This window comes from Nycticebus coucang, chromosome 20 (genome assembly GCF_027406575.1).
Source record: "Nycticebus coucang isolate mNycCou1 chromosome 20, mNycCou1.pri, whole genome shotgun sequence".
Lineage (NCBI taxonomy): Eukaryota > Metazoa > Chordata > Mammalia > Primates > Lorisidae > Nycticebus > Nycticebus coucang.
This window is the reverse complement of record NC_069799.1, coordinates 37958324-37976429: the sequence shown is the minus strand read 5'-3', so window position 1 is coordinate 37976429 and position 18106 is coordinate 37958324. Positions and strand designations below refer to the sequence as shown.

The following is an 18106-nucleotide window of genomic DNA, read 5'->3' as shown; positions in this document are numbered from 1 at the left end:
GGCTTTGTGACATACATGCGGGGAAGCTGGAGACCGGCGGCGACACAAATTCCCGCAGATGGAAGCGGAGCCGGCACGGCGCGTAGATACCTCCGCGTGGGCCGGTTAAACCGGCACGAGAAGGGCAGCGCAACTAGACCTCAGTTTCAAGATCTAGGGGCAGTTAGCCAGCGCGCTATGTGACGTATTTCTGCAGAAGGAGGTCAAGTGATGGGAGGGGTTCTAAAGCACCTCCCTATGGGGCGCCGCGTAAGCAGCCGGCGCACGCTGGGACGTAAGTTCCTGCAGACAGAGGCGGGGCCGGCACGGTTCTAAGGTACCTCCCCGAGGGAGGGAGGTGCGGCTGGCGTAGCGTGTGATGTTAATTTTCCGCGCAGTGAAGGTGCTCGGCGCGCTCCATGACGTCACCAGTGGGTGGTGGCGGCGGCCGCCCCCATGCTGCGGCGCCCTCTGGCCGGGGTGGCTATTGCCGCCTTAGGCCGGGGTCCTGTGGACGGTGAGTTGGACGCGGCTGTGGCGGAGGATGACTCAGAACGGCTGTAGCAGCAGCCTCCACTGTGCTTCGTGTGCGTCCCTGTCAAAGCCTCCTCGATGCTGTCCTCTGGACGCCAGGGAATCTCTGGTGGGGGTGCAACTGCCCCCAGGGGGTCCTTGAAGCAGAAGCCGGAGAACTTTAGGCCGCTGCATGAGGGCCTGGATCCCTGGTGCGGCGCGCGGTTAGCCATATTCAGGGAGGACAGGGTACTCCCCCCTCACGAGGAGGCTGGCGGGTCTTGCATCCCTACAGTTTCTAGCTCTTGCGGTGCGTAGGACCGAGCAGGGTTCTTCCTGAGCTCAGGACGGGCCGGCAGAAAACAACCTGGGAGTCTCCACCCTCCTTGCCAATCCGCCGCTTAGAGCCGGCTGCGTGGGGGCTTCCAGGATTGCTGCACCGTGGTCCAGCACAGAGTCGGGGATTTGGGAAACAGTAAGTGGTTGGTGCTGGCCTTCCTACACGTGGTATGGCTTTGGAGCTAAGGCTTCTCTTAAGACCAGATAGTTCCCCTTGGGGTTTCTGAACCGGCCTGTCTGCTATTGCTAAGAATTGTCTTAAAAGGGGTTGAGGGAACAGGGATGGGGATGGGCTGGCTCCAGGTGTAGGTATGGAGAGGAACAAATGAAGTGCGTCAGGAATGGAAGCCAGTGCGGCTCCCCTGGGAGGGCATTTGGGCGGTACTTCTGCCTGAATCTGGGCTTGTCTGAGTTTTTCTGTCATTGAGACTTCTCGGACTATGACTTGCCATGACTGAAAAAAGATGGGGTTAGGATATACTGGGCTTGTGTGGTTTCCTTTTTCAGCCACTGACAAGCAGAATCCCTTGATAGCTGAGCCCCTCTCTACCCTCTTCATGCCTGCCTGCCTGCCTGCCTGCACTGGGCTGCTTTCACACCAGTGAGTGCCTCACAAACCACTGGTGGAATTTTCCAGGCTTGGCAAAGCATTGGTTTCTGAGAGGTAAGAAGAGGGGCCAGATCAAAACACAGGAGAACAAATGTAACAAACATACCAGGAAGTTTACTTTGCTTTTTAATACAAGTGGGCTGATATCTAGAGATGTCAACAGTGTTAGGGAGGGAGGCAGTTCTATATATGGCAAGCCAAAGAGCAACTGGCTTTACAGACAAGTCCCAATGCAGCTCATTGGGACTCTGGCCAGCTCTTCTTATCAGTGTATCAAAGGCTTGCAGTGTAAGCATATTTTTATGAGTTTGTAACTGGAAAGGTACAAGGAGGTGACAAATCTGTGGCATGTCTCTGTGATCTGAGTTACAACCACCTGTAACAGAGTCTCACAGAATGGATTTTTCAGATCTAAGATGTAGTTAGCTAGGCCAACCTAACAGTTTCTGGCTTGATCACCCAGCAGTCTCCTGGCATAGCAGATTCTGAGAAATGTAAATGAGAACAGAATACATTTCAGCCACACCCAAACTCTCTACCCTTCTGTTTTGATATTGTACCAGAGAAAGGCACTGAGATGATTTGAGGAAGAGCAGGAAGGAAATGGTGGAAAATAGGTGATCTCATCCCTCAAGGAAGGAAAGAGAGTGAGGGTGTGCCCAAGAAGGGCTAGATTCTGTTCCTCCCTATGCTGGGCCTAGGTCTCCCCTCTGCCTGAGAGGGAAGCCAGCCAACTATGCAGGGTCCTGGGCACCTTCCTTCTCTACCATCCTGCCCTGGATCCCATTCTCCCTCAGGTTCCCTTTGCCCATTGCCCAGGGTTTGCATCAAGGACCCTGTGCAAGAGTCAGCCCATTTGTCTCTCTCCTTGATGGAGAGAGGCCCAGACACAGTTATACAGGGTCAGGAAGGGCCTTGTATGTCTGGGGCTTTTGGCCCTTGGCTCTTCTGGGGCCCAGCTTCTGAAGCAGAGGAATGTTTCCTTCCCACCATGGGAAGAGGAAGCAAAAGTGAAAATGCCCTGGCTGTTCCTGGTAGTGTCCTATTTAAAATGAGGCTCCAGAAGGCTAGGTGGGCTCAGGGTGACACCTAGACAAGATGACACCTAGACATGTGCCCACAGCCCCTGTAGCCAAGGGCAGGATGCTGCCTGGTGGAGTACCACCAGCTTTCCCTTTATTGAGCCAGTCCCAGCCCAGAGCCCAAGTTGTTGTGGCTTACGGCTTACTGGAGGGCTGGAGGGGGCTGACTTCTCTGTGTTCTGGGACAGGTCTCCTGGAGGAGTGGAGAGTGGATGGGCATGGTGACTGTGTTCAGCCTTCAGGATAGGCCAGGTGGGAGGGGGAAGCCAGAAGGAGGAGATTCCACTTTTTCTAGGAAAGTAGCTCTCTGAGGCTACATGGGGAGCTTAGCCCAGGGAGTCTCCAGCAAGGATGGCCACTCCCAGGAGACCATCCATCTCAAATCCTCTGGGAGTTCCTTTTGTGGTAGATCTTTCTTACCATTATCATGGGATTTGGGGCTTCTTGCCAGGCAGATGGGGTTTGGGAATGTGGAATATTACAAGGAGAGGACACAGGATGTGGTTGGCTATAGGGCTTTCATCTCCCCAGAGGAAGATACCTGGCTTGTGTGTGTTGTCAGGGCAAAAGCCAGGTTTGGCCTTTCTTTCCCACTTGTGGGTCACCAGAACCATGGGGCCTGGGGCCACAGCCCTGTCAGGCATTGGATATGCTCCTGTGTAAGGCAGCTTTGCTAACTGCCCTGTTACTGTGGTCCCTCCCTAGGCAGGCAGCCTGTGCCCTGGTCTGCAGTGGTGGGCATGATTCTGCTTCTGTGGGGCCACACCACACTAAGAAAGCCAGCACCTGCTCACTGTGTGCCTGCAGAGCCCCCCAGCCACCCAGGGCCTGGTGTGATACGTATCCTCTGCCCAGAGCATCCAGGCAGGGTGCTTGGTGATTCATGTGCTATGCTATAATTGGGATGACTGGACCCCCACTGGGCCAGGGCAGGACTGAGCTGGTACACCTCAGGGTTTAGCCCTCTATGGATGGAGGGAAGGAAGGCACTGAGGGAGAGGCTTGGGATCCTGGTCCTTGAGGGGGACTGAGGGTGGCCAAGATGCCCCTGTGTGTTGGACAAGCTGTGATTTAGGTTCTGAGTGTTAGGTGTCCGCTGTGTGCTGGCTCTGTAGGGGTTCCTCTGATTGAGCCTACAGCCCATGGCAAATGGACATACCTGCTGCTCAAGGCCTCAGTGGGCGAGTGTGGGGACTGCAGGAGCCTGTTGGAGGCAGGAGGCTGGGCTGGACACCAGTGGGTGGGTGTTCACTGAGGAAGAGCCTCCAGGTCTTGCCAGTTTCTGGGTGGCCTCTGTGGAGTGGGATGGGTGGGCATTGCTCTTGCCTGCACCTATCCCCCACCTTCACCTCCTCCTGGGATCCCTTTTGGCCTTGCATCCCTGGGGAGAGTCCCATGTCCAACTGAATCACCAAGGGCCCATTTCTGGGGTGGGCACCAGGTCTCACATCCTATAGGACACTGACCATAGCTCCCTGGGCCACTTTGTGAGTTTGGGACTCTGTTGGAGCTGGCTGGGAGGGAGGAGGGGACTCTGGGGTGGCCCATGGCCTTACTTTGGGGAACAGGGACCTGAATTTGGAGCTGGGGGTTTGACTTCCAACAGGAGGCTGTGACCCAGCAACTGTGGTCTTTGGTACCTTGATCTCATGGTCCGAGGAGAGGATGAACATGGTCCTGCCTCCCTTCTCCTGAGATCCTCATGGCTCTGTCAGGGTCCCAGGGTCCAGCTCCAGTTCCAATTCTCTTTGAAGACATTGAGGGATGGAGCAGATGGACAGAGCACAGGGAAGCATCATAGCATTCCTACTGGACATGGGGATCAGGGACAGCTCCAAGGAGGACCTGGGGCAGGGTCCAGCAGGTCCAGGGCCCAGAGACTAAGTGGTCAGAGATGAGACAGTACTCTAGAGAGTCCCCTGCATGGACTAGCTCAGAGATTAGTTGTGATGGATGTGGTCCCCATGGAGGCCAGAGAGAGAGGTCCAGAGTGCCGAGAGCCAAGTTGCTGCTGTGTCTGGCTATGGGTTGGCTGGGTGACCTGGGGAAGGGCCAGCTAAGTGAGGTGGTGGGGAAAGAAGTCACATAGGGTCTAGTCCTTGGGGTTGTCTGTGTCAGTAGCTTTCCTGGATTGAGTTGTTCAAAGCACACAACCTGGCTCTGGTTTCTCTTTCTGAAAATTCATTGGTTTTTGTGAGATCTTTTAGTATCTGTGATCTCAGCAAATTAAGTAGTTGTGCGACAACTGCTTACATATCCCAAGAACTGCCCACTTAACAAAAAAATTCCAGTATTCTCTGAAGAAGCAGGCTCATTCAGTCTGGGAGGTTCTGGGGTCTCAGGCTCATGTGTTGTGTGAATCAGACCCTGGGAGGAGTTTGCAGAGCTTGCAGAGCTTGTAGGTGAAGAGAAGCCAAATGCCCTGAGACAGTGACCTCTGTGAGTGGGAAAGCTGGGTGTCCCGGGGGTCTGTGGTCAGGCTGAAACATGTTCTTGTGATAGGCAGGAGATAACAAGTTTGTCACTTAAAGAGGAACACATGTACCTTTCAGTGGGTTCCCCTGGGTTCCCTTTTTCTCAGGTCCATGTTTTTCTATAAATGGCATTTGTGGCATATACACTGGTGCCTGTGTGTGCAGCATGTGCACCACACCCTGCCTACCTGAGTTCAGACTGTGCCCTTGCTTGCAATGGAGCCATGGCAGTGCTGCTTTTGTGAGATTACCTCATTGGCCTAAATTGGGGATTAGGAAGGTAACCTCAGGTCCTTCTCTGGCCATCTACTCCTTTGCCCTCAGCCTGCTGTGTCTCCCAGACAACAGGAAGCTATCCTAGGCCCCATCAGGTCCAAGGTGGAGCTTCTCCAACCCTCACAATCCTCTGTACCCAGGCAGTGTACACCCCCAGATGCCACCCCTGCATTTTACACCCATCAGCTCATGTGGGCTGGGCCATCACAGCAGGCTCAGGTATCAAGGGCAGGCACAGTCTATTTCTTCCTGCATAGCTAAAGCCAGGAGCCGGTGGGCGGGGCATGCTTCCCTGCAAGGGGATTTATTGCTCAGAAGGACAGCCAGCAGGCCCTGCAGGGATTAGGGACTCAGCACCCCCAATCCTCAGTCCAGACGTGCCCAGGTTGGTCACAGGTAGGCTATGTCCTTGCTGGAGAGGATCCCCCCCTAGGGGAAGAGGGCCTGCTCAGGAGCCAGGCTGCAGGGAGGTAGCACAGGGCTGGGGTGCAGGAGCAGGGCTGGGGTGAGGTAGTTAGTGGGGGGCACAGGTAGTTTGGGCAGGCAGGTTCACACTGGGACTCCTGTAGGAAGCAGTGTTCTCTGGGAGGCTCTGCCAGAGTGTGAGGAAGAAACTTGGGTCCTGGATGTGCCCATTTCCCAACCTCCCCTGCCCCTTGCTGGCCTCTCAGCTTCTTCACCTGTTGTGTGGGCCTGGTGGCAGCTTCACCTTACCGGTGGGGGCTGGAACGGTGTCCCTCAACACCACTAGCAGCATGAGTGTCATAGATGGGTCCCAAGTCTGATGGGGAGTTCGCAGAATGGGCTTATATTCAGCAGATTTTTATGAGGATGCACATATAGGGCACAGTTCCCAGGAACACAGGCAGGTAAAAAAACACCTCCATACACATAGGAGCCAGCATCCAAGCCCCCATGGTGGTCCACAGGAGTCTCAGTGGGGTATGATCAGAGAGGACAGCATCCTTTGGGCCACCAATGCCTGGGAGGCAAAAAGGATCAGTGGGAATGGGCCAAGAGCCCTGTGAATGTCCCCTTCTGCATGTGCTCAGTCTTTTTTCAGTTCATCCTATGCACAGGCCATATTACCTTAGGAGCTCTCAATCCGCTGAAGTTTCTGACTTCTTACCTTCTTCCCTGCCCAGGCATGTCCCGGCCCAGGCCTGTGGTGTTGAGTGGGCCCTCAGGGGCTGGGAAAAGCACCCTGCTTAAGAAGCTATTCCAGGAGTATGGCAGCATCTTCGGATTCAGCGTGTCCCGTGAGTCCGTGGGATAAGGGAGAAAGGGGAAGAGGGTTGAAGGGCTGTAGGGGACTGTCCCAGCATTGAGACCTCTCCTGCTCCCTCCCCCACAGATATAGGCTGAGAGTCTGTCCTTTCTTTATTACCCTTTAAACCTCCTGTTTCTCCCCCTTCTCAAGTGGGGTCAGGGTTGGGGTCTGTACTCCCTGCGGGGCCTTTTTCATCCCTGAACTTCCCCTTACCAGAGTATGGTCTTTGTGCACTCTGCTCTGGGGTCTTCATGCTGAGTAGACCCCTGGGGGAATCTGGGGGGAAGTTATAGGTTCCAGACAGCAGGTGACATGTGTCTTTCCTAGATACAACAAGGGACCCCCGGCCTGGCGAGGAGAATGGCAAACGTGAGCTGGGCAGATGGGCTCAGGGCTTGGGCACAGCTAATGGGTGGTGTGGAGGCCTGTGGGACCCCTGGCTTCTAAGCAGTGCGGCTGCCCTGCTTACATTATCAGCAGCGCTTCAGGGGCTCAGCCTCCTCTTCTGTTTGATAGTTCCCGCCTCCCTCGTGGAACCTGCTGGTCTTAATTCACCTCTCAATGAGAACAGACCCAGTGTCTGGCCCAACCACTGGACAGCACTTGTGAAGTCCTCACACCTCTGCTGCCCAGCCTGGTTCTAGGGGCAGGGATGGCAGGGGAAGAGTGCTGGCCCTGACTATGTCTGATTCCCTGGGCATCCTCTGGACAGTCCCTCCTCCTCTCCAGATTACTACTTTGTGACCAGAGAGGTGATGCAGCGTGACATTGCTGCTGGTGACTTCATTGAACATGCTGAGTTCTCTGGGAACCTGTATGGCACGAGGTAGGCCATGCTCTGGGCTGGCCCTGGGGTGGTTGTGAGTGGTGGCCAGTCCTCACCCGGGCCTGGGCTCATAGTTCTGTGGGCCCTAAGGCACATCCTCCACACCTTCCAGGCCCAGGGCCTCGGGGGCCCCTCCCGTGGGGCTGCTGAGCCTGGCTGGGGGAGTGAATGGCTTGTTTATGCTGCCTTGTACTGTCCTGGCAGGGTGAAGGATGCATGGTGCACCTAGTGCTGGCTGTAGGTGCCATCCCAGGGGTTGTTAGTGGGGTTCTGCTCCCCTACAGGTGGGCATGCACTACAGGGTGACCCTGGCAGGATGGGCTTGAGTGCTATGGAAGGTGCCCTGGGTTCTAGGGCCTGGGAAGTCCTTGCCACTCCCCAGGGTGAGCCTTGTAGGGAGGCATGCCCTGGAGGCTGGCAGGGAGCATCTGGGCTAAATGTAGGCTCTTGGTGGCCTTGAGGGTACCCCAGTACTCCTGAGGATGTCGCCCACTGATCCGCGCCCATCCTTAGCAAGGTAGCTGTGCAGGCAGTACAGGCCATGAACCGCATCTGCGTGCTGGATGTGGACCTGCAGGGTGTGCGCAACATCAAGAAGACTGACCTTCGGCCCCTCTACATCTCGGTGCAGCCACCCTCACTGGATGTGCTGGTGGGTGCCAGGCAGGAGAACCAAAGGGGCCGAGGGCCTCACCCAGGGCTGTTGACCGGGTCTCGCCTGCCTTGTAGGAGCAGCGGCTGCGGCAGCGCAACACAGAGACAGAGGAGAGCCTGGCAAAGCGGATGGCCGCTGCCCGGGCCGACATGGAGAGCAGTGAGTGTCCAGAGTGTCCTGGAAGGTCCCCAATCTGCCCTCTTACCCAGGGCCCCTCTCCTCCCACCTGGGGAGCATCAGGCCTTCTCCTGCATGTTTCCTTCCCATTGTCTGTGTAAAGAGGATGTTTAAACGTCCACCTTACACGACAACATGAGCCCTGGCCAGACGCCTAGACAAGGCCAGCCAGGCCTGGTAGGGTGTGGATGTCCAGGATCTGGGGCCCAGGGCCTCCCACAGGACACAGCCCTTCCCAGCCCTGTGCAGACCCTGCCTGTGGCTTGGACAGCATTGGTGATGGGGTCGGAGCCAGGTGGTCAGTGCAGGCAATCATGTGGTAGATGTGTCCCTGACCTCCCCCCCTCCCCCCCCTCAGGCAAGGAGCCGGGCCTGTTTGACTTGATCATTATCAACGATGACCTGGACACAGCCTACACAGAGCTGAAGGAGGCTCTGTCCGAGGTGGGCTGTGCCCCCGCCCTGCCTGAGCTCCATCTTCCTGCCTATTCGAGCCTATGGGGCTTCCCCAGTGCCCCTTTGCCCTGCCATGGAGGGAGGATGGGAGGTTCTGAGTTCTGGTCTCTCCAACCCCCTTTCTTCCTCCCTGGCAGGAAATTAAGAAAGCCCAGGGGACCAATTGCACCTGATGAGGCCTGCTCTTGGAATCAGGCACCTTCTGTGCCTGCCCCTCCTGGGATCCACATAGGACCATGGAGCTGCCCCTTTGGAGGACCCCACAGCCCCTCTGAGCCCTCAGTCGATGCCTGGGGTGGAGGGGTGCCACCCACCTGACCTGCCATGGTCAGAGAGTCCTAGGTGTCCCTACCCTGCCCCCCAGGTTGTTCTCTCTTTGTCCTTCCTGCTGGAGTCAGGACTGACATTCTAATAAAATAACTTGGGTTGGAGTGTCCATGAGTGAGTGGATCATGGTCCTGAGCAGGCCACAGCCTCCTGCACTAGACATCCAGGCCCTGGCAGCTCACCAAGCCAGCAGTTCTAGTAGGGTGGACATGTGGGCTCTGCGCAGGCATGAGCTGGCTCCTGGCTGCCTAGGGAATCTTTATCAGTCAGTGTCCACTGGTGCAGGGAGTCTTCCAGGGGGGTGCAGCAAGGCCATTCCCAACCTGCCTGGTGGGCTGCCCAGGGCTATGAGTGGGGCTGGTGAAGGCCAGCCCTGAGTTGTCCAGGAGAAGGACACACTGGGCACATGAGGGGCTGCATGGTGGGGCGGGGCTGAGACTGCAGGATCAGGCCCTGCCTCCCCAAGGTTCCAGGAGAGCCCAGCCCTGGCCAGGGCCTCTGGGGGCAGGTGGGGAAGGAGCTGCTCAGTCATGTCCCTCCTGGAGCACTGCCCCCCCACCCTACCCACTCCTGACACACACACCCAGGGTTAGCCCCAGCCCTGGTCAGAGCCCAGGTTGGTAGCCACTGGGGAGGACCACAGGCGGGGAACCTAGGCGGAAGTAGTTGGAGAGAACACACAGTCCTGGGCTGTGTCCAAAAGCCCAGACTCTCCTGGAAGACGCCTGGGCTGAGAGGTGGAGGAGGGGAGGGTGCAGGAGCTTCCTGGGGACCAGAGCAGCCAAAGCAGCCAGCGGCTGGCTGAGAGGGCTGTCCCTGTTGCCCTGCCCCCAGAGACAATCAGGGATTCAGGCCCTGAAGCCAGGGGGGAACAATGGGGCCCTTGAGTGCCCCTCCCTTAGTCCCCATTGTGCTTGGTGGTGAGAGGTGGCCCTGGCCCTGCTGCACATCCTCTGGGAGGATCCGCATCTGCACAGGTGGAAGGGCTCAGAGACAGACGCACATTTCCTGGCCTGGAGAAGGTAGGGGCCCATGGGGCAGGGAGGGTTACCCTCTGGCCCAGGAAGCAGTCTCTTCCCTGCACCCGACCAGCTGCTAGGCCCCACAGGGAGCTAGGGGATCCTGGGAGGACCAGGCTAGTGGGGTGGAATGCCCCACCAAGGCTCTGCTCCATACTGTCTGTCTACCTTAGTCCCAACTGCCTTCACAGGCAGGGACTGACTGGCTGTATGTCAGGGCAAGACCTATAGGTAGCAGGGAACTGGATGGAAAAGTCTGGCGGTCCCAGGAGCTGCTCAGAGCCAGCTGGTGCGTAGGGGGACATGCCCAGTACCTTCTCCAGCAGCTGGAGCCCCTCAGGCCAAAGTAGGGCCAGCCCATCCACACCAGCCAACTTCAGGGTGTCCAGAGGTAGGAGGGGCCCAGCCCTCTTCACCCATGCAGCTAATCTGGGGGGCCTGCTAAGTTCCCAGTGCCACTGGGTGCTGGGATTGAGCACCAAGCCCCACAGATCCTGTGGTTTAGGAGCCAACCCAGTGCCCCAAAGGGGTCATAAGAAACCTGGAGCTACTGTTACCTGGGGTGGCTGATGTTCAGGGGTATGACAAAGGGGTAGGGAGTGGGGGGCCCTGATGCTTCACTAGGAACACAGGAGCCCCCCAGGGTTGCTGCACAGGGGAGGCCATGGCAGCCCAGGCCCTGCAGTGTGCTCCAATTCCAAGTCTGGTTAAACCTGGACACAGGCTGTTGGCATAGGGGTGGAGGAGGGGGGGAGTTGTGGATGCAGGTCCCCTCCACTTCAAGACGGAAACAATCCCTACTTTCCAAGGCTAGCACTTGTATGCCTGCTTGGGGCCGTCTTGGGCATGGGGCTCAAGGAAGGCAGCAGGCAGGGCCCCTAGACATACTTGGCTATGTGTGGGTGCTCATGAGTGGACAAGGGCAATGCAGTGCCCACCATATGCTCATCCCCTCATGATTAGGGAGGATTAGGGTCTTGGAGAAGGGTCCCCACTGGACCCTTGCCTGTAGTGCTAAGCACTAGGGTGCCCTGGCTTGCAGCCACACCTAAGAATCAGGAAGGCAGCAGCCCAGCCCTGTCCACCCCCACCGGAGGGCTGAAGTGGGAAGGAAATACCTGGGCAGAGACCCTGACCCCACGAGCTGCAGGCAGGGGTGGAGGGTGGTATCTGGTTTTCTACCCACCCTTGTCCAGACCCAGGGTGGGCTGAGCTTCAGTGGGGGAAGGCCTTGAGTGGGCCTAGTCACCCCTGGTGCCTGGACTGCCTGTGGCTGGCGGGGCACAGGGTTTGTGGACAGGCAACTTTAGCCTGTGCAACCTGAGCAGCTCCAGCCCCAGCCTGGGTGAGAAAGTAGGCTGAGGCCATGCTTGCCCTACCAGCACGGGACATCCAGCCTTGCCAGGAAAGACCCCTGCCTGATGACCCAAAGAGTTGGCAAGCTCCAGTAGGTGCTGTGACAACCAGTACTAGGCTTAGAGGCTATGAACTCAAACGCCCTTCACTGTGACACCCTGCCCCTCACTCTGACACCCTTGTCCTGACACACTCTTAACAGCCTCACCCTGATGCCCTAACACCCCATTCTTACACACTCATGCTTCACTCTTACCCATGACACACTCACCCTTCTGACACATACACCCTTCACTCCAGCACAACCACTGCCCCGATGGCCTCACTCAGACATTCACCCTAGCACACCCATCACTGACAACTTCACTTCCTACTCTGACACACCCCCACTCTAACCATCTCATCCCTCTGACACACCCCTCACTCTTATGCCCTGACTCCTCACTCTGACATACCCTTCATGTTGACTACCAACTCTGAGGCAGTCACCTCTCACTCTGACATACTCCTCACTTGGACACCCTTCACCCCGACACACCCTCTGACCACCTCACCCCTTTTCCCGACACCCTCAAATCATTACTCTGACACTCCTCTTTCACCTTGGCACTCCCATCCTTCACTCTGACCTCTACTCTGACACTATCAAATCTTCCTTCTGACATACTCTTTACCCTACCATCCTCACCCTTCACTCTTAAAACCCCTTACTTTGATACCCTCACCCCCACTCTAACACGTTCAAATTCTCGCTGACACACCCTTTAACCTGACACGCCCCATCACTCTGACACCCTTACCCCCCACTATAACACAACCCTCACTCTGACGCCCTCACCTTAACCCTGACACATCCGTCACTCTGACACTTTCAACTGACACTCTACACACTCCTCACCCTGATTCCCTCACCCCTTAGTCTGACACCCTCACCCTGACATGCTCTCCCCCCCAGATAGCCATCCTCAACCACCACTGTGAGACCTCCCTCTTTGTTCCTCAGTGAGCACCATCTGTGTTCCACATCCCATAGACCTGCCCCCACCAGCCTTCCCACACCTTCTCTGTCTGACCTTATCTGGGCACTTTGAGGCCTGGGGCAACAAGGGACTGGGTGGACCTCCTTTGGTGCCCCCATGTTACTCGCCTTGCCCCTCCCAGCCCTGGCTGAGCTGAAGTTTCTCCCCAGCAGGCCCTGTCTTGGCTACACTGAAGCATGGCTGTGGCATGAGATGCCTTTGCACAAAGTGGTCTACTGCATATGGACAGTCTGTACACTTGGGCCTGGCTCTGAGGCCAGCATCTGTCTCCTCCCCCTTCCTCCTACAGGTGCCTATGAAGCCCAGGGCAGCTATATATACATATTAAGACTAGTCATAAATAAGCTATTTATTTTATAACACTTTTAGATTTACAGAAAAATTGTGAGAGTGATTCCCAGTGGTCCCATGCCCAGTTTCCCCATTGAGTGGTCTCCCCCAGCCCTCTGGTGCTCTCAGGAATGTGGTTAGCAGATGCAGCCTGCAGCCAGGGGTGGGGAGTCACCCCTCTCCGCTTCCAGCTTGGGGAAATGGGAATTCCTCTGCCCTGGGGAGTGGCCTCCTCTATCCCAAATGGTTTGTTATTCCATCATTTTACTGTGGGTTCTCATCTAGAACTCAATCTGGAATCTAGAATACCACTTGATTTTGTTGCTCAGATTGACAAAGCTTCAACTCTTCCAGTTGTCTCATGTGCCTTTGATACAGCCCTATCAGTTGAGTGTGTACTTATGAGCATGCAAATATGTGTGTGAGCACATCCCTCCTCTCTGACACCATGGTTTGCTATGGGGAAGAATTTGCAATGCATAACATACAAGTATTCCCTGCTCCAGCACTAGCTGAGGATTCCTGGTTCTTTTTATTGGAAGTCGAGTAAGGCACCAAGACCTGGGATGCAGATAGGTTCTTCCTACTAGGGTATGTTTGCATTTTGGCCCATTTGGGTGGCAAAGCACAGACTATATACACACACATACATACATATACATATACACACATATGTATATATCCCACGTGTATCCACAAAGCCAGAAATATTCTCCATGAAGTCACCCACGTATTTGAGAAACACATCCTGAGTGTTATCACATGGGACATTTGCAAGCTGCCAGCACGTGGTTATGAGCAGTCTGGAGAAGGGCTGGGAGTGGGTATGTGCAAAGCAAGACAAGGGGGTGTCTGCAGCCTGGCATAGAATTGGGGACGTGGTACCTGGTGCTGGGTGCATCCTTGGCATTTGTCCCAGTTGGGAGGGCACGCCACAGGGAGTGGGCACTCTAAGGCTCCTCTAGCTGGAGTCCCTCACCATGAGGCTCACAGTGAGGGAGGGAGGAGTGAAGGAGAGGGTTCAGGGTTTGCTGATGGACTAGACGGGGTCCAGAATAATGTCCCTGGGATGGGAAGGCCACTCTGGAGGTGAGATTGGCACTTGGGTCTTACCCTCTGGAGTTAGAAGTGCCTGCTAGGTGTTCAGGTGCTAAGTGTCAGGAGGCATCTGGGCCCTAGAGGGAGTTTCCCAAACCCATGTGATGCCCTAAAGCCAGGGCCTAGGCTCCTTTAGGCTGTTCCCAGGACTGGTTGCATTTGGAACCATGTGTGCATGACTGATACTTACCCTACAGGGCAAAGTGTCACCCCTTAAACCCTAGGGCACAGTCAGCCCAGGCCTTAAGCCACAGCAGGCCTTAAAAGTCAATTGCTCACGTCCCCTTAGCTCCACATTCAGTGGTGCCAATCAGTAATCACATTTGTGTGGCACCCCTTGGAACCACACATTCACATATGCAGTCACACGCATGCATAGCATGTGTTTGCACGCATGTGGGTCTGCATTTGCTCCGAGTGCATGTGTACATGCATTTGCAGATGTGGGTGCACATGTCTGTGAGTGCATGTGTGCTACACACATGTGCACGCACAGTGCTTATTTGGATGTACATGTCTGTGCATGTGTAGGTGTGCTGTGTGTGTTTGCATGTGTGGATATGTACAGGTGTATCTGAGTGCCTCTGAATCTGTCTGTGTGACTATACATGTGTGGGTATGTCTCCACGCATGTGCATGCATACCAGTATGTATATGTGTGATGGCATATGTTAGCCTGCATCTGTGTGTATGTACATGTGAGTGTGCACATGTTGAGTGTGCGCATTGCTCTGAGAGGCACTGTACAGATGCGAGGAAGCAGGGCCACTTCCCCAGGAACCCCGGCTGCCCCCTCTTCCTGACCCGGGTGGGGAGGCTGAACCACATAAAGAGGCTGGGAGTCCCTTCTGCTGCTGCTGTTACTGCTGCTGGTCTCACACCTGCTGGCCACTGCCTCCCAGTTGGGTCCAGGAAGGAGGGGGCAGAGGAATAGGTTGCTCAGGGGTCTCCTGCCCCAGGTTACCCAGAAGCAGGTACTGGCTGTGGGGTGGCTTCAAGGAGGGTGCTGGGCAGGGGAAGCTGTGGGGCATTCTCCTCTCCCTGGAGTGCGCTGTTCCTACCACAGAGTCTACCCCCTGGCACACATCCACCTGGGGTTTGGTTGGTCTGTGGCACGGTTGTCTCTGGGGGTTGCAAGTGCACCCAAATGGCTATGCAGCACTGTGTCTGGATCCTCACTGGACACCATACCTCCTGAACAGGTGCCCACCCTCTTGCTACCCCTCAGCTGGGGGCAGTCTAGGCCTGGACCTTGAAGGACCAGGAGCCAGCAGCCCTGGTGCAATTGGACCTCCAGAGGACTCAGGGAGGATGAGTCCTTTGTGGAGGCAACGGGACACCAGTGTGCACTGCAGGGTGTGGAGGGAGACAAGGCAGTGCTGCTGGGGGCTGGGGGCTGGGTGGCTGGGTAGTTGGGGCTGTTGGGACCAGGAGGGTTTCGGGGGGCTGGGCAGACTGGAGGGAGACCCCATGTGCTGGGAATGTGACCTGGAGGGACTCTCTCTAGAGACCTGTCTGTAGCCGGAGGGTAGAATGAAGGGGTCATGGGAGCAGCAGCAGGTGAGATTGCACACCATCCCCCAGAGATTCTAAGTGGGGCTGGCCTGGATTTCCTCATCTCTGTGACTCTTGGGGGCTGGGTGCAGTCGAGCTGGTGCTGAGCTTCCCTGAGATGGGGTTTGGGGGAGAGCCAGAGGGGCAAGGGCACCCCTCCTGCTGCACCCCATGGGCAAGAGGAGGAACTAGGTGGTGGCTTCCCGTCCCTTGTGGGTGGTGAGCTCCCCCTCACCAGAGGTGTATAAGCCGTGGTGCTGAGCTCGGAGCAGCGCGGCTTCCCAACCTCCCCTCCTGGGCAGAGGCCCCTGATGACTCTGCCATCCGTCCCCATAGGTCCCGCCCGCCTGCCCCTATGACCAACATGAGCTGGAGCTTCCTGACGCGGCTGCTGGAGGAGATCCACAACCACTCCACCTTTGTGGGCAAAGTGTGGCTCACGGTGCTTGTGGTGTTCCGCATAGTGCTGACCGCCGTGGGCGGCGAGTCCATCTACTCCGATGAGCAGGCCAAGTTTACCTGCAACACGCGGCAGCCAGGCTGCGACAACGTCTGCTACGACGCCTTCGCGCCTCTGTCGCACGTGCGGTTCTGGGTCTTCCAGATCGTGGTCATCTCCACGCCCTCAGTCATGTACCTGGGTTACGCCGTCCACCGCCTGGCCCGTGCGTCGGAGCAAGAGAGGCGCCGAGCCCTTCGCCGCCGCTCTGCGCCCCGCCGCGGGCCCCGGGCACAGCTGTCCCCTGCTCACTGGCCCGAGCCCGGAGACCTGGGCGAGGAGGAGCCTATGCTGGGTCTGGGTGAGGAGGAGGAAGAGGAAGAGCCGGGCACAGCCGAGGGTGCAGGGGAGGACGGTGAGGAGGTGGGCGCCAAGGGGGCCACCGGGGACAGCAAGGCTGCGGGGGTCCCAGGCCCTGCTGGGCAGCATGACGGGCGGAGGCGCATCCAGCGGGAAGGGCTGATGCGCGTGTATGTAGCCCAGCTGGTGGCCAGGGCGGCCTTTGAAGTGGCCTTCCTGGTGGGCCAATACCTGCTATATGGGTTTGAGGTGCGGCCCTTCTTCGCGTGCAGCCGCCAGCCCTGCCCACATGTGGTGGACTGTTTTGTGTCGCGACCCACCGAGAAGACGGTCTTCTTGCTGGTCATGTATGTAGTCAGCTGCTTGTGCCTCCTGCTCAATCTCTGTGAGATGGCGCACTTGGGTCTGGGCAGCGCGCAGGACGCGGTGCGCGGCCGCCGCGCGCCCGGGGTCCCCGCCCCCGCCCCCACGCAGCGGCCCCCGCCCTGTGCTTTTCCCGCTGCCGCCGCGGGGTTAGCCTGCCCGCCCGACTACAGCCTGGTGGTGCGGGCGGCTGAGCGAGCGCGGGCGCACGACCAGAACCTGGCCAACCTGGCCCTGCAGGCACTGCGCGACGGGGTGCCGGCCGGGGACCCAGACCAGGACAGCCCGCCCTGTGCCTCCGGGCTCCCAGCGGCCTCCGGGGGGCCCCCCAGGGCAGGCGCCCCCGCATCCGGGTCTGGCAGCGCTACATCTGGGGGCACCGTCGGGGAGCAGGTCCGGTCGGGAGCACACGATCGGCCTGGTGCCAAGCCCAAGGCCGGCTCTGAGAAGGGCAGCGCCAGCAGCAGGGAGGGGAAGACCACCGTGTGGATCTGAGGGCGGGGCCCCGGGGCACCGGCCTAAACCGGGCTTCCTTAAGGACCAGCAGGCCTTCCTCCTCATCATGTCCTCAGGACGACCTCTGCCTCAGGAGGGGCGGGGGGAAGAGGTTGCCCTGGCTCAGAAAGGATGGGGAGAGGACCTGGGGGGGGCACAAGGGTCCTTGGCTCTGGCCACCAGGTGGGCCACCTACAGGTGTATCACTTCAGAAGGGGTTGTGCTGGTCCTCCTCCCTGCAGCTGGGCTTCTTCCCCAGTACCCTGAGTCCATATTCTGGTTCCTGCAGAGCAGAGGGCAACCCCAGCTCTTCCTTGCACGAAAGGGGTAAACAACCCCCTCCCAACCAAGGGAGGTCAGCACCACCAGGGCCCCTGTGCCAATCCCTGGGCTGCACACACTCCCAGTTCCCTGCTGGAGATGGAGGCCCTAGAGAAGTGCCTGAAGTGCACAGGACCACCCTTCTGAGCTTTTTTGATGCCAGGCACAGACCCTTCCTCTGGGATACACTTGAAGTTCTGCCAAGATGTCCACCACACCTTGCATATTGGACTAGGGAGGTGGCAGTCAGGGGCTGTTGACCCTGCTGGGAGAAAGGGACTCCAGTGTTCCTGCCATGGCCTCTCTGCCCTCCTCCCTAATTCAGACCTAGCATCCAGAGAAAAAGATGAAATAAAACTAACTTTTGTTTACAACCTTATGTGTGTATGTGCACATGTGTGTGGCTATGCATACCTGTGTATGTGACTGGATGCATGCCTGTGTACATGTCTGTGTTCATGTGTGTGAGCATGCAAGTGAGTGCATGTCTACCCCTGAGTAGAGGAGACACGGGGCTAGGAGAGGAGACTCCTCTCCAGGAATAGGCTAGGAGCAAGGCTGAGCCCCTGCAGCTTGTCAGACAATACATGCATGCTACTCGATGCCAGACAGGATGCTAGGGCCAGGGGTATGGGCAGAGCACACAGATGGTGAGAAATAAAGAATAGGCTCAGAGTCCAAGGTTGGCCCTGCAGCTCAGTGGTTGGACAGTTGTCTCACGACCTGCTATTATTGGGATGTTGGCTA

General features: G+C 57.3%; 2 protein-coding genes across 5 annotated transcripts; both read left to right on the top strand.

Annotated features, from left to right (window-relative positions):
- Nucleotides 1-342: 342 nt before the first annotated feature.
- GUK1 (guanylate kinase 1) lies at nucleotides 343-9093 on the top strand. Of its 2 annotated transcripts, none has more exons than XM_053572606.1 (8): nucleotides 343-496; nucleotides 6419-6532; nucleotides 6871-6912; nucleotides 7273-7369; nucleotides 7883-8021; nucleotides 8099-8183; nucleotides 8560-8645; nucleotides 8795-9093. In XM_053572606.1, exons 1-8 carry the CDS (start codon nucleotides 436-438, stop codon nucleotides 8828-8830), a joined length of 660 nt encoding a protein of 219 aa, XP_053428581.1. In that variant the 5' UTR covers nucleotides 343-435; the 3' UTR covers nucleotides 8831-9093. The 2 variants fall into 2 exon arrangements, with proteins under 2 accessions (XP_053428581.1, XP_053428582.1); XM_053572607.1 differs by having other exon boundaries at nucleotides 427-566.
- Nucleotides 9094-9802: 709 nt separating this feature from the next.
- On the top strand, nucleotides 9803-17733 carry GJC2 (gap junction protein gamma 2). Of its 3 annotated transcripts, none has more exons than XM_053572603.1 (2): nucleotides 9803-10006; nucleotides 15718-17733. In XM_053572603.1, the coding sequence occupies exon 2, from the start codon at nucleotides 15737-15739 to the stop codon at nucleotides 17036-17038; it is 1302 nt and encodes a 433-aa protein (XP_053428578.1). In that variant the 5' UTR covers nucleotides 9803-10006; nucleotides 15718-15736; the 3' UTR covers nucleotides 17039-17733. The 3 variants fall into 3 exon arrangements, with proteins under 3 accessions (XP_053428578.1, XP_053428580.1, XP_053428579.1); XM_053572605.1 differs by lacking the exon at nucleotides 9803-10006 and adding an exon at nucleotides 12605-12688; XM_053572604.1 differs by lacking the exon at nucleotides 9803-10006 and adding an exon at nucleotides 13270-14801.
- Nucleotides 17734-18106: the final 373 nt, after the last annotated feature.

Excerpts from the sequence above, each read along its gene's own strand:
- GJC2 (XM_053572603.1), top strand. The coding sequence starts at position 15,737 with ATGACCAACATGAGCTGGAGCTTCCTGACGCGGCTGCTGGAGGAGATC.
- GUK1 (XM_053572606.1), top strand. The coding sequence starts at position 436 with ATGCTGCGGCGCCCTCTGGCCGGGGTGGCTATTGCCGCCTTAGGCCGG. Across the intron at positions 6,913-7,272 it reads TGGCGAGGAGAATGGCAAAC|ATTACTACTTTGTGACCAGA; the intron begins GTGAGCTGGGCA and ends CCTCCTCTCCAG. Across the intron at positions 8,646-8,794 it reads TGAAGGAGGCTCTGTCCGAG|GAAATTAAGAAAGCCCAGGG; the intron begins GTGGGCTGTGCC and ends CCTCCCTGGCAG.